Here is a 15,290-nt window from a genome sequence, read left to right on the forward strand (position 1 = left end):
GGGACCTGAAGAGGCTATCTATGGACCAAAAAATCCATAGGCGATGGCAATTAACAGTCTTCCTAATATTTCTTCTGTGTACATGTGGTGCAGGAAAGAGGCATACTTCAGGGTTTGTTGAATATTTCTGTCTTCTTTCCTCTGTCTCTTCCTCTGTTTTACTGATATTTTGTTGCTACACTACAAATATTTACAGATTATTCTCCTTTTTTGAGAAGTCTCTTGCAACAAAATAAAACTAATAATGTAGTGATCTCATCTGAAAGTGCACACAAGATTTCATATCTGTAGCATTCTGCCCCCACCTTTATTTTTTTAAAAATCCATTTTCTCTCCTTCCTACCTCCTATTCCACTGTAGAAATCCCCCAACAAATTTCTTGCATCATATAGGGTATTCAAACAAAATGAATTCCCCAATGGTTGAGGGATTGTGTGCATGTATGCATGCATACATGCATGTAACACACATATATGTATGTGAATGTGTGTGTATATGTATATGCGTATGGATAGTCTCATTCTGCACCCTAAATTGATAACCTCTTTTTAATAGATAGCATGTTTAATCATTGGAATGGAATCATGAATGATCATTGATCATAGTTCTTACAGCTTTCAAAGTTGTAGTTTTGTTGCTATTGTATAAATTGTTCTGGCTCTGCTCATTTCATTCTTCATTAGTTTATAAGTCCTTAAAACCATTCATTTTTATAACACTGGAGTTATAGTATAAATTGTTCTGTTTACTTCACTACTACTTAACAGGTCTTTCCATGTCTTTTGAAATCATCTATCAACTTTATGATGTTGTTAGTCTGTTTGCTCATATTTTATTTAAAATTTTTTTCATCTATGTTCATTATGAATATCAGTCATTTTCTGTTTTGGTTCTCCCTGGCTTACCTATGAGGACTATATCTGTGTCATAGAATGAATTTGGCAGCATCCTTTCTTTGGATATTTTGGTAAACAATTTATGTAATATTGGAATTGTTTGCTGAGTGCTTGATCGAATTCATTCAATTCAATTTTTCTGATCCTGAAGTTTTAGGGTCCCCCCCCCCTTTGGAAGTTTATGCTTTGTTCAATTTCTTCTTCTGTAATTATGTTTAAATTATCTAGTGCTTCTTTTTGGTTATTTTATATTTTTGTAAATATTTCCTTTAAGTTGTTGGTTTTGTGAACATATATTTGGGCAAAAATTTCTAATTCTCTTTGGAGAGATAATGTCAACAATTCTCCTGTATAGACTGGCTGGCCTAGAACTTTGGGGAGATAATTGAGGATGACATACCTCAGGCTGTTTAGCTATTTTTTTTCTGGTTGTAAAACATTGTTTGAACAATGATTTCTTTCCTTTAGTTGTCTGTCTTTTTCTTTTGGCCTTTATATTTTTTTCTCTTGATTGAGAATATTATGGAATTAATGATGCTGCTTAGCAGAGGAGTGTACTTTAATAAATCAAATGCAGAAATCATTTGTTTATGGTACATTCTACACATTTTATGACAAATTCTGCAGGAAGACCATAAAAACTCATAAGACATGCAGGAAGTTTGTGTTCCTTACAAAGCGTGTTAAGCAATAAAGAATTTAAGTAAAGTGTATATTTTTAGGTGCTGGTCTTTCATCTTTCATAAATGAGTGACATTTTGTCACTTAAACAATGTCAGATTGTTCAAAGTTAAGTGTCCAAGCAAGAATGCAATTATGGGCCATATAGAAAAAAGTTTTAACTCCTGCGTACCATGACTCCATAAAAGAAAACAAATGGTTTTGATAAACTGATGACAGGCTTACACTCAACTTCAGGGCTAATAATTGCTAGCATTTACATAGTGCTATAAGTTTTGTAAAAAGCTTTACAAAATGCTGTCAAACCCAAATGGAAATGGGAACCCTATGGGCTGTATATTGACTCAAAAAACAACAACTTAATGTCATCTGCATTGTGTTTCATCTTTTCTTTTCTTCAACATTTCCCAAATATATTTTAATCTTGTTTGGGCTGTACTGAGGTTTTGTGGCACTGAGTTTCACACCTCTGCTTTACGTATTATTTAATTTGATCCTCACCAAAGCCCTGTCAGGTCATCATTATTACCCTCATTTTATAGATGAGGAAACTGAGAGAGGTCAAGTGAATTGCCCAGAGTCACACCGGAAGTGAGTGTCTGAGGCAAGACTTGAATCAAAGTTTCCCTGAGTTAGTCCACTACCACACTATCTAGCTGCCCCTAAGAGCCACAGTGAGAAGGCTTATCCACACAGGGGACACAGTTCTATTGTGTTTGGTTGTGAAGCATAGTAATTCCCATTTATACCATGTTTACAAAGCCCTTTCCTTAGAATCACCTTATAAAGTAGTGGAAATATAGTATCCTTTAGATATCGATGAGAAAAAAGGACGAAAGCTTGTCAGGGCCAGGTTTCAAAGCCAGGTCTCCTCACTTTAAGCCTACTGCTCATCCATTACACCACACTGCACTACTTTTTTCAAAGTAAGGCTTTATTTGCCAGAATTTGGGAATATTAAAAAAAAAATTCTCCCTCTGGGATGATTAATAAACAAACTGCCAGAAATAGGATTTTTCATAAATCTTATTAACATGTCTACACCAGGATGACTGTTTGTCCATTTCTTTTGGATTTGGGGGGTCAAGCAACTTTGGTCTGAGAGGGAAAAGAAGCAGGCAGCTGCTACAGCCTCAGGTTGTGCTTGTGTTCCTCCCACATAGCCTTGAAGATGTCCTGTATGGCTCATAGCCTATCATTCTCAGGCTAGGGGAGGAAAGAGACCCAGAGATAAGGAGAGGCAGGAGTGTTGGGCTAAACTCTCCCATGATCCTAGCCAGTGGCAAGCAGCCTGTCAATTCCTTTTGTTTAACTTGTCTGTTGTGGTAGAAAAATGGGTTCTGCCTAAAGAAGCCTAGTCAGATCATGTAGTAGCTATATCAAAGCAGAAATGACAATGTATGTGTGAAAATTATGTGTTTTCTGTGGGGGGGGGAGAAGATATTATTTCTTCTTCCAAAAAAAAAATCTTAATTTTATTGATGCCTTTTGTTTTATATATTTCCAAGAATGTTCTTCCCCTGCTTTCCCCAGCAAGCAATTCTCTTTAATAAGGACTTCAAAAGGAAAAAAAGAACAGCAAATCATAGCAACCTTGTTTGCCAATATACAATAACATTCCACACTCAAAGTTATCAAAGCTCTGCTAAGATGGGAGGAAGCACATTTTCTAAAATCTTTTCTGAATAAAAAACATAATGTTAGTGACAGAATCAATACTAACTCAGGCTTCTTGCTTCCTGAAACACTAAATTAGCTGTTTAATATGATTGCTTCTCCATGCACATGGTTATAAGTAGCTGTGAAGGGAAAACAAGGAACTGCTAAGTTCAACAGGTGACTACATTTCAGTGCTATGAACACCAGGGAATGGTAGTGTAGCAAATGAATTTTTATGAGAGCAGCATGGTGTAATGGGAAGTGTTAGAATAGACTCAGGAGGCCTAAGTTTTAGCTCAGGCTTTGACACTAATTAGCTGTAAGACCTTGGACAGGTCACAATCTCTCTGGGCCTTAGTTATCTCAGCTCTGAAATGAGGGCGTGAGTAAAAATCTTTTGAATGTAAAAACTTCTAAGATTTTAATGTGTAACCATCTGGGAGCATAAAATTAGATTTGATTCATCCAGAGCAAATCTTGCTTTGGAGTTTGACATTTGGCAGTTACTCAGATTGTACTTGGGAATATTTCAGACATTATTGACAATTTAATTGTAGCTCTGTTTTTATCTACTTCTCCAGTAAACCTGGCATGCTGAGAAGCTCTTTTGTAGTGTAAACAGTTATTTGCTAGGAGGGAAAACTGTTTTGTGGAAGGTTTGAAAGAGAAACTTTGCTTTAGTCTAAAAGAAGGTGCTGTTTCTAGCAAGTCACTTATTTATAAGAGGCAGATAGATAGGTAGACAGAGATATATAAAATGCTTAGTTACCAAAATCATAGTAAGTTAGAAGATCTGGGATTTAAACCCAAGTGTGTTGACAGTATGATGCTGGAGGCAAAGGACATGGGTCCAAATTTTCGGGGACACTAACTATTTGTGCAATTTACTTACCTCTGAGCTGTAGTTGCCTCACTGGTAAAGTGAGGGGATTGAACAAGGTGACCTCTGAGGTTCCTTAGTGGTGGTGGTTGTTCAGTCATTTTCAGTCGTGTCTGACTCTTGATGACCCCATTTGGCGTTTTCTTGACAAAGATACTGGAATGGTTTGCCATTTCCTTCTCCAGCTCATTTTACATATAAAGAAATTAAGGCAATCAGGGTTAAGGGAACCAGGGTTTCCCAGCTGGTAAGTATTTGAGGCCAAATTTGAACTAGGTCTTCCTGACTCCAGGGCTGGTGCTCTATCTCCTGTGCCCTAACTGCCTTAGGTTCCTTGGTAAATTTATTTAAACTCTCTGAGCCTGAGGTATTTGATCTTAAAAATACATTGTGACTCTGACCTTAGATGATTCTTAACAGTCAGTTAACAAGTATTTATTGTTGCCTATGTGTCACTGTACTAAGTGCTGGGGATATAAGAATGCAATAACTCCTAGTCTCAATGAACTCACATTCCAATGTGGGAGAGAAATACATATAGAAAATGTATACAGCATGAAAGGTTAAGTATATATACAAAGTACTTATAAGGTAAGTTTACAAAGTAAACGCAAAGTAGCCTGGGAGAAAGGATAGAAGCAATGGGGATCTGGAAAGGCTTCATGCAGATGGTGCTTGACCTAGATCTTAGAGGAAGAGGAGTCTAAAGTGAAGGTGAGGAGAGAGGACATTCCAGTTACAGGGGATGGCCAGTCCAAAAACACAGAGGCAAGAGATAGAATATATTGTGAGGAAACAGAAAGGCCTGTTTGGCTGAACTGAAGTGTATGGGGAAGGGATGGTGATAAGGTCCAATGAGGCTGGAAAGGCAGGGTGGCGGCAGTGTGTAAGATAGACAGAAAAGGTGAGAAACTTGAAGTGAAACCAATTAGGAAGCTATTGCCCATAATCTAAGGGAGATGTGGTAAAGGTAGAAAATACAAGAGTTGACAACTGATTGGTATTTGGGTTGAGGGAGGGTAAGGAGTCAAGGATACTGCTGAGACTGTGAGCCTGAGACACTGGATAAATAGAAGTGGAGCTCTGACAGAAATAGGGAAGTATGGAAGAGGGGAGGGTTTAAGGTTTCTGCCTCCTTTCCACTAGTGTAACTGATAGCTCACTACACAGAAAAATGACAGTTGAATTTGCACAAAGATCTCTCCTAAATATTAAATCATTAAATAAAATCACAAAATCCTAAGATCATAAATATAGAATCTAGTGAAGCTAGAGAAAATTTATTTTTAACCTGGAGTTTAATGAGCTATAAATCTCAAATGAAGATTTTTTTTACACAATTTGTATACTAAATTTACTTCTTACAAAAGTAGAGTTGATGCTACTTTTTAAATTTTTATTGTAAATATAATTACTATTAACAAAAATGATAAAACACATCTGTTAAATAAGGATTAAAACATTACATAGAGCCTTTAGCATTTTACAGCATGAAATTGACAACGAAGTGAATTAACAACAAATATTTTTTAAATGCTTTTGTCCTGTGTCCTTGTTTAAGTCTATCTGAACTTCTGCTGCTTTGGGTTCATTTTTCCTTCCTAATAGAACAAGTAGCTAACCAAAACACCCAAATCATTCTCTATTCTGGTTAAAGTAAAGTTTACAACATCAAGCTCATAGCCAGACAGTTGTTAGAGTTGGTAAAATTTTTGTTCACAGTGACCATAAAATAGTCTCTTTCGATATGTTGGGTTTGTGATCTGCATCTGTGGAGAGAATATCTGCACCAGTGGTATCAAAATCAAACCAGCAGACAGCACATAGACTCAGAAAAACATAAATTAATATTATCTAGGTTGCTGCACTTTTATATTTTGTTAAACAATTCCCAATTACATTTTAATTGGGTTTGGGCCAGTCAGGAGTTTTGTGGCTGGAGATTAAAACTTCTTGATCCACACTAAAGGAAATACAGTATATTGCTTTTTCCAGACTTTTTTTTTTTTTTGGGGGGGGGTTATTATGACTAATTAAAAAAAAGATATCTACCAGCTCAGTAACGGAAGGCAACTATATACATTTGCCCTTAAAACAAAACAAAACAAAACTTTACCTTCCCTTTAACTTTTTTTTTTCCTAAAGGATATTGGGGCTCTGGAGGTTTTAGTAGGGCTTCCATCATCCTGGAGGGACATTTTTTTTGCGTGTGTGGGGCAATGAGGGTTAAGTGACTTGGCCAAGGTCACACAGCTAGTAAGTGTTAAATGTCTGAGGCTGTATTTGAACTCATGCCCTCCTGAATCCAGGGCCTGTGCTTTATCCACTTTGCCACCTAACTGCCCGTCCCTTTAATTTTTTTTTTTTAAATCACTTTATTAGTATTTTGAAGAATTTTAGAATACTTTCATTTCTCAATATATCCCTTCCTCCTTTCCCACTGTGGAGCCATCCCTTATAACATTAAAAAGAAAAGCAATCAACATATCAATTTTGTCTGACAGTGTAAGTAGTTTTGCAACCTGTTGTCCCACACTTCTGAAAAGAAGGGAAGGAAGTACATATTCTGGGTTTTTTTTTTTGTTTTTTTTTTTTGAGGTCAAACCTGTTTCTCATAAAACTCTGCACCAGTTTGTTTTCTTAGTTGTTTTTTTCCCCACTTATGTTATCATAGTTTTTGTGTACATTTCTCCTTCTCTTCTACTTAATTTCATTCCATATCAGTTCATATAGTCACATTTCTAATTCTTCATATCCATCATCTTACTGAATAGTAAACAACCCATTACGTTTGTTATCACAGCTATTTTGCTTCCAGGTCTTTGCTAAATGAGATATTTCTCTTTTTTTTACCTCCTTGGCATATGCCAAAACAGTATGATCTCTGGGTCAAAGGATATGGATATTTTAGTCAATTTTTTTTGGTATAATAAAAAAAAATTCCAAATTGCTTAGATCAGTTCACATATCCACTAGACTCCACTGACTTGGATATTTCTGTATTTGTTATCTTTGCCAATTTACTGGATGATGTAAGGTAATGTTTGATTTGCATTTATCTTATTGTTAGTTATTTGGAGCAATTTTTCATATGGTTAATAGCATATAAATAGTACCTTATTTAAAATATTTTTCATATCCTTTGATCACTTAGCCATTGATCTTATACATTTGATAATCACAGCATATGGTGGCATCTCATATATACATATACACACACACATAGACATATATACACACACATATATATGAGCTACTTGATGTAAACAATTTTTTTCCTAATCAATGCTTCTTTCTTCTAGCTGTGTCATACAAAAGCTTTTCAAATTAATGTAAATGAAATTGTTTTATCCTTTAGAGTCACTTGTATACATTATTTAAGTATATTCCCTTTAACCATCAATTGTGAGGTATACTTGATCTCATCGTTTTTTACTGGGTGTCCTTTTTTATTTTTTATTTTTTTGCGGGGCAGTGAGGGTTAAGTGACTTGCCCAGGGTCATACAGCTAGTAAGTGTCAAGTGGCTGAGGCTGGATTTGAACTCGGGTCCTCCTGAATTCAGGGCTGGTGCTTTATCCACTGAGCCACCTAGCTGCCCTGGATGTCCTTTTATATTCAAGTTTGTATATCCATTTTTGAACTTACTGTATTATGTTATGTAAGCTGTTGGTCTTAAACTAATTTGTACAAAACTGCCTTCCAATTTTCCCAGCAATCCTTGTCAAATACGGGGTGGTTTCTCAAGTCTCAGATTTATTCAATACTGGGTTATTTGGTTGGATTATTTCTGATTACTCCTTATATAAGTCTGTTTCATGGATCTACTACCGATTTATAATATAAGGTCTGGAGGTGCTACTCATCCATCATTTCTACTTTTCCATATTTCTTTAGGATTCTACATCTTTTGTTCTTCCAAATGAATTTTGTTATTTGTCATTCTTTATTTTTTCAGTGTTTTGTAATTTGCCTTTAAGTCTGGAGAGTATCTAGTAGATTGACTCCCTGGTATTTTGTGCATTTTCTACTTACTTTGAATGGAATTTCTGTATGTAAAAATCCTATTGGATTTCTATTATTTTATGACTCAATCATAATTTTGGGTTTAATTTCTAAACCTTTTCTTATGCTCATAGATTTAGAACTGGAAAGAACCCCTAGTATGACATAGTCCAAACCCCTCCTCCTTTTATATTTGAGGAAACTTAGGCCCAGAGGTTAAGGAACTTGCCAAATATTATTTGGGTATTAAGTAGTAGTAAATCCTAACCCAAGTCCTCCTTTTTCAAATCCTGAACTGCTTATATTGCATTGTTCTGTTTTCCATAGTCATTGCCAACCGTTTTTATCCTCCTAACTGCTATGTATTTATCTGAAAACAACTTATCCCCATAAATTTAAACTTGCTGCTGAGTTTGCAGTAAACACAGCAAAATATTTCTTATGATTATATAGTGTTCCTGTTGTTTGTATTAATAACTGATGTTAAAGTAAGGTGACTTTTTCATCTGGAGTTTTTCAGATAAAGTAGCCTTTTTGCTGTACAACTGAAAAGAAATATAATGAAATTCCACCCTTTGGTAGTAACTAGGATTGTGACATTGATTAAGGAAAATCACTAAGAATGAAAAAGAACCAATGTCACACTATTAAGCCTGTGATTCACATGACTATGTTTTTTGGGTTGTAATACTCTACTCTTTAAGCAACTCTTATAATAATTATACAGTGTTTAACTATTTACAAATTTCTATTTTATATGATTATAAGAACACCATCATGACAATGTGTGGATATATACAGGGAAGTCCAAAAGTCTTAGTGAAGTTTTTGAGCTTGACTAGCTTAAAACTGCACTGAGAAGTTTTGAGACATTCTTTACTATTATTCCTCTTTTACCTTTTGAGAAAATTTAGAACTTATATTTCAGTGCTCCTTTTATTATACCACATTGCTTTTCATCACCAACAACTAAGGCCTTCTTAGTAAATTAATTAACCCTTTAATTCTACTGATAACATATTATTTTAGCTTTGGCCTCTGGGTTTTATTTAATCACTTAGTGACAGGACCTGGTGTTTTTGGAAAATGAGTTGTCTGGGCTAATTTTCTGTAGAATATGACTTTGCCTAAGTAATTATATTCCATGCAAATCTAAATAAAATACAGACATCAATCCATAAGGACTTGAAAGAATCAGTAGTAAGAATAATAAAGGGCCTGTTATGTGTTAGTGATGAAAATGATATCCTGAAGGCAAGCATATACTCAAATCAAAACTCAAATGATTGGTTTGAACGAAGGCCCATAAACACTGTCAACAACCATATGTATCCAGGAAGCACTGGAAATTTCCCCCCCTTCTAAAACAGGGTATGGGTATCTAAACCTTTGTATCAAGGACCCCTTCTGCAGGCTGGTGAAGCCTATGTACCCCTTCCCATATTACTGATTTTAAAAGCATAAAATACATAGAAATAAAATACAAAGAAAGCCAATTATATTGAAATACATTTATCAAAATATTTTTAAAAACACACAAGTTCACAGACACAAGATTAAGAACCCCTAATCTAAAAGAAAGATTTCCAACATAATTCTTAATGAAGCCATAGGAGTGGAGAGAAGTAACCTGGCTCACCTTCCCTCCACCCCAGTGCAGGGATGCACACCCCGCCTCTTACACACTTCTTTATGCTTCCTTTAATGGCATAAAGACCATGATTCGCTATAATAGGGTAGATGTCCTGCATCTTGTAGGCCTGCAACATGATTCTTTACCAAAATAGATAGTTAAGGCAACTAACCCTGGCCTACAGCTTTGAGGTCCCACCCCTCCCCTTCCCTAGACTGCACTACTGCTCATTGGGGTTGGGGTTGGCATCTGGGTATTTGGTAAGGTCAAATGTCAGTACCTTGCTGATCACACAGTCCCCCTGCTCAGGATAGACACCAATCAGACTCTCAGCCTTCGTATAAAATTCTTCCTTCAGTGAAATGACAATGGCTTGAAAGTTGCAAGTTGACTGTTCTTTTATGTAGTTGGCAACCTTGCCAATGTTGGTGTTATCTAAAGCTGCATCAATCTCATCTAGAACAAAGAAGGGGGCTGGTTTGTAGCTGTGGATGGCAAAGAGCAAAGCAAGGGCTGCTACAGTCTTTTCTCCACCAGACAGGTTGTCCATGGGCCGGAACCTCTTGCCAGGGGCTACACAGTTGTAGTTAATCCCATCCAAGTAGGGCTCCTCTGGGTTCTCTGGTCCCAAAAAAGCCTGAGCACTGCTGTTGCGGGACAGGGCTTTGTAGATCTCATCAATGTTGGTGGCCACGGACTCAAAGCAGGCATTGAAGCGGTCAAAGCGTTCCTTTTTGATCTGCTCAAAGGCATGTTTAGCTTTCTTGGCTCGCTTTCGAGCTGCCTCAAATTCATCTGATGTCTCCTGGAACTTGTCACGCACACTCTCCAGTTTCTCCATGGCCTTCATGTTGGGAGCTGCAATGCGCTGCAGCACACTCTGCTGTTCAGTCAGCTTCTGCTGCAGTGTGTTCATTTCCTGCTTAATTTCCTCTTCAGCCTGAGCATCTTTTAGGTCCTCACAGAGATCACTGTAGTCGATTTCAATAAGGGCCTCACGGGCATAGATGTTGGATGTACGCTGTGAGCCACTCCCAGACTCCTCCCCCTGGGAGCTCCCTTCTTCTTGACTAATGTCATCCATGGTGCCCTTAGCCAGGGGCAGCTTGATGTCCTGCATCTTGCAAGCCTGCAGTAGGTTGTGACGGTCACTGCGCTTCTGCTCTAACTTTGTCTCTATAGCTGTGACCTCTTTTTGCAGGTGGGTCATTTCTTTGTTGGCCCCACCCAACTTTTTACGGATCTCCTCCATCTCATGGTTCTTGTCATTCACCTCAGATTTCTTTGCCAGATGCTGGTTTTTGAGGTCCTGCAGCTGGGCCATAGTTTCATCAATGATCTTCATGTGTCTCTGCTCCTCCTTTTTGAGCTTTTCAATTTCATTCTCATCCTTCTTTACTGTCTGCTCCCACATGTGAACCTTGTCCTGGTCTTCTTTCAGCTGGTTCTTCTCAAAATCTAGCTGGATACCCAGGCGAGTTTTCTGGTTCTCAAACTCAAGCCGTTTCTTGGCTATTTCATTTTGTCGCTTTACTTTCTCTTCCTCAAATTCACGAATATTGCGAACTCCAATCTCTCTGCAGAATTCCTCAAACACCTCATCCTCTACCTGGTTCATTTTCTCCTTCAGGTCTTTCATCTCTCGTTCCCGACCCTGGATAATCCTCTTGATGTCATTGATACGTGGTCCAAAATTAGCCAGCTCACTCTCCAGCTTGGACTTTTCCTGTAGGTTGAGAGCAAGGTGCCGGGTCTTTGTCTGTTCCAGGTCACTCTGGGAGTACTTGAGCCGCATTTGCAAGCCATGAGCCTGGGACTGCACCTGCCTCAGCTCAGCCTCCTTCCGCTTGGCCTTCATCTGTTCCTTCAGCTCCTCTGTTAGGCGCTCTTTCTTCTCCTTCAGTTTGTCAACTGCTTTCTCATCCCAGCGGCGGGCCTTGGCTTTGAGGTCACTTGCTCCCCCAGAGATGACACCAGACTTCTGGAAAAGTGTCCCATCTAGTGCCACTGTCTTGTGTCTCTGGTGGCCACCAAAGGCAATGCGCCGGGCATCTTCAACATTGTCACATACTAGAGCATTGCCACAGGCATACTGGAGGGCCTTCTTGATGTGTGGTGGCTCATAGCGAATCACATCAATCACCAGCTTGGCCCCCTTCAGTTCCCGAAGCTTCTCGTCTGTTGGTTTCACCTCTAGGTAGTCAAGTGGCAAGAAGGTCTCAGGCTCTCCACGCTGCTCCTTGATGTACTGGATACAGTCCCGGCCAGTCTTCTCAGAGTCCACAATGATAGCATCCATATTTTTGCCCAGCACCTTAGTCACAGCAATCTGGTACTTCTTCTGTGTTGGCTGGCATAGATCAATGAGACGGCCATACACAGAACCTGGATAGAGGCGTTTGATGCTCTCCATGATCTCTGCCTTGCGTTGCTGCCGGCTACTCTCCTGTCGGTCTATGCGGGCATCACCAAGCTGCTCCATCACTTGATTCAGCTCCTTATTGATTTCATCAATACGCTGTTTAGCAAGCTTAACTTCCTCAGTTAGTTCCCCCTCTAGTTTTTTCTGTTCCTCCAGAGACTGCTTGCTGGTGGTTATGTATTCTTCCAGCTTCTCAATTCGCTTCTGATTCTCCTCAATTTCACGAAGTTTCTGTTTGATCTTGGCCTCTGTCTCAACTTTCTTTCTCTCCTCCAAGTCCAGCCGGTCCTGGTCAGCCTTCTGGTCCCTGTTGAACTTTTCTAGCTCCTGGGCCAAGGTGGCTGCTCTTTTGCTGGCCTCTTCCTTCAGCCTGTGGTACTTCTTCACTTGGTTCTCCTCCAGAGTCAGGTCTCTCCCCTGGCTCTGACTCTCTTCCTCCATTCGATCTTCAAACTCCTGCCTTGCCTTCTCCACTGACACCATTTCCTTTTCTAGTTCATCCATATCTCCCTTCCGCTTCTTGTATTGTTTCTGGGCATTCTGCAGAGATTTCTTAGCAGCTTCCAGCTTCTTTATCTTATGTGAAGTATTTTCCTTGGCCTTGATGTATTGGGGCCGCTTCTGATTAAGCTCTGAGTCTTTCTCCTTTATCTCCTTCTCAATCTGCTGCTGCTCCCGCATCATTTTGCCCAGCTCTTTTTTCTTTTCCTTCAGCTCTTCTTCCACCTTGTCCATACGCTTCTTTTCCTTGTCAATCTCTTTGTTCTTGGAAGTGAGCTCCTTATTTAGTTTCTCAATCTCCATCTCATTGTGATACAGTTTGAACAGCTGCAGCTGCACCTGCGCACGCACGACCTCATCTTTCAGCCTTTGGTAGCGATCAGCCTCCTCCTTCTCTTGCTTGGCTTCTTTGCGCTCAGCTGCAATATTCTTCTTCCTGTGGTAATTGAACTGGGTATCCTCCTCAGCCTTCACCATCTCCTTCTTCCTCTTGTCATATTCCTGGGCCAGTTCCCCCGAGCGGCTGATCTCCTCAAACAAGGCTGTGCGCTCCTTGGGGTTCTTCATAGCAATAGATTCCACGGCGCCCTGGAACACCAGGAAGTTCCTAGCTTTGATGAGGATACCCAGTTTCTCCAGCTCCTGGCTGTATTCAAGCAGCTGGACCACCTTGTTGTTGATTTTATACTCGGAAGAGCCCCCCACAATTATCCGGGCAAAGGTGCGGTCCTCCCCACTGTCCTCAGAATACACCATGCTGACCGCCGCCCGATTGGCAGCCGGTTTGCCCACAGGGGCCCCGTGGATCAGATCCCGCAAAGTCTTTACCCGCAGATTGCTAGTCTTTTCGCCCAGCACGAAGCTGATAGCGTCCATAAGATTGGACTTCCCTGAGCCGTTAGGCCCAATAATGGCCGTGAACCTCTGGAAGGGCCCGATTATCTGCTTACCCTTGTATGACTTGAAATTCTCGATTTCGATCAGTTTTAGGAAGCCCATGGTGATGCAAAGCGGGGCTGCAGTGCTGGAGAAGGCAGAGGCAGGGGGAGGAGAGCAGGAGCGCGGCAAAGAGGGTCCCGGAGCAAACACAAACACCCAGATCGCGGGCGCGAGTCAAGTCTCGCGAGACGCACCGTGCGAGGGGCCGTGCGCGCTGCCGCGCGTCCGTGTGCGCGCTCGTGGCAAAAGACAAGCCAATTAAACCCCCAGATTTCAGTACTTGCCGGCCTCCTGTGTGCACTGATGAGCAGGGTGAAGACAGCCCTCTCTGTATCTCTTGCTTTTAGTTGGTCTGCCGCGTTTGTGTGCTCCTAATACCGGGAAGGGCCGGGGAAGAGAACCCCGCCCGTTCCCAGCGTCCCCTGGACTCTCCCGCCTTCCGCGCCTGCGCTGTTAGCTGGGTGAAGCTGAGGGGCTATCCCTTTTGTCGTCATCCAGCTCTTTTCTGCCCGCCTTGTGTGCCTAGTGCGCGTGTGCAAACTGGAGAGGCAAACAGGGAAAGGGGTGGGGAGGCTGGAAGAGTTCTTGGCCCCTCCTATGCTCTGCGTAGCTCCTGGCTTCTGTTCCTGCTTCCTTTCCTTGCCTCTCCCCGTCAGTCTGTTAGTCTCTCTAGTTTCCTCTTTCTCCCCTCCCTCCCCCCCCCCCCCGACCCCTCCAATTTCTTCCCAAGTCTCCGGGTTAGACAGTCTCTGTCTCTTTCTCTGTCAGTTTCTTTTTCGCGCGCGCGCTTCTTCCTCCTCCCCCGCCCTCTCCGCTAGACACAGACTGTCTCCTCTCTTTCTCTTGCGCGCTTTCTTTTCCCTCCCTGTCTATTTCCTCCCCTCTCCCCGTAGCTCCTCCCAGCCAGCCAGAGACCGATTTTCTGTCTCTGTCTCTTGTCTGTATGTGTCTATCTCTTTTGAGCCCGAGCTTCCTCCTCCTTCCCTGCCCCCATTCTCCTTTTCTCCCGTGAAACATGTGGGAGTGGGGGGGGGGGGAGGGGGGGTGTTGGGAAGATTTCACTGACAATGAGGTATTCTGTGGGCGGATTTTTTTTTCCCCTGACGGAAGGTTTTCACATTGCTTCTAGCATCTTTAGCAAGAATTCTCCCAAAACGTTTCAATAAGATACATCAGATGTCCCAGGGCTGTCAGAATGATCACCCTAGTTTGTTTATATGTTCCTTGAAATGTTTGCTTGGAACTCCGCCCTTCTGCATAAACAATGTTTCTCTAAATATATAGTAGAATGAATTAATTTTAACAGTCTTAACTTTTCACTGTATAGTGGCCACTAAGTTTTCAGAGTTTTGAAATCTGTGATAATTAGAGCCTGGAAGAAACCAAAATTCACTTAATCCTTCGGGCAAATTATTTTCATTCTCTTTGCTTTTCCATCTTTTGGATATTCCCACTCTTATTGCTTTGAAAGGAATGCTTCATTATATCCTGCAATATTTACATTCTCTTTTTGGTTTATTCCCCTGAGTTACTTAGGCAAGGAATACCAAAGCAGGGACTCTTTATGTCTTTGCCCAGAGCATGGCTCTGAGCACATATTTAATTTAAGATTACTGGAAAGAGAAGAAGACAATCATTTATTTGAATCAAACCTGCTTATCTCACGAACGCTTGT

At 40.5% G+C, this 15,290-nt stretch overlaps 2 protein-coding genes across 2 annotated transcripts in view; one reads left to right on the forward strand and one right to left on the reverse strand.

Moving 5' to 3' along the window:
* ITPR2 (inositol 1,4,5-trisphosphate receptor type 2) overlaps positions 1-15,290 on the forward strand; it is a 511,835-nt gene that overhangs the window by 203,370 nt on the left and 293,175 nt on the right. The gene's annotated exons all lie outside the window — the stretch shown is intronic.
* SMC1A (structural maintenance of chromosomes 1A) lies at positions 6,472-14,055 on the reverse strand. Its single transcript, XM_043966320.1, has one exon. The coding sequence runs from the start codon at positions 13,673-13,675 to the stop codon at positions 9,974-9,976; it is 3,702 nt and encodes a 1,233-aa protein (XP_043822255.1). The 5' UTR covers positions 13,676-14,055; the 3' UTR covers positions 6,472-9,973.

This window comes from Dromiciops gliroides, chromosome 5 (genome assembly GCF_019393635.1).
Source record: "Dromiciops gliroides isolate mDroGli1 chromosome 5, mDroGli1.pri, whole genome shotgun sequence".
NCBI lineage: Eukaryota > Metazoa > Chordata > Mammalia > Microbiotheria > Microbiotheriidae > Dromiciops > Dromiciops gliroides.

Bases quoted from the DNA above. Each gene is read 5' to 3' on its own strand.
- SMC1A (XM_043966320.1), bottom strand. From the start codon at position 13,675: ATGGGCTTCCTAAAACTGATCGAAATCGAGAATTTCAAGTCATACAAG.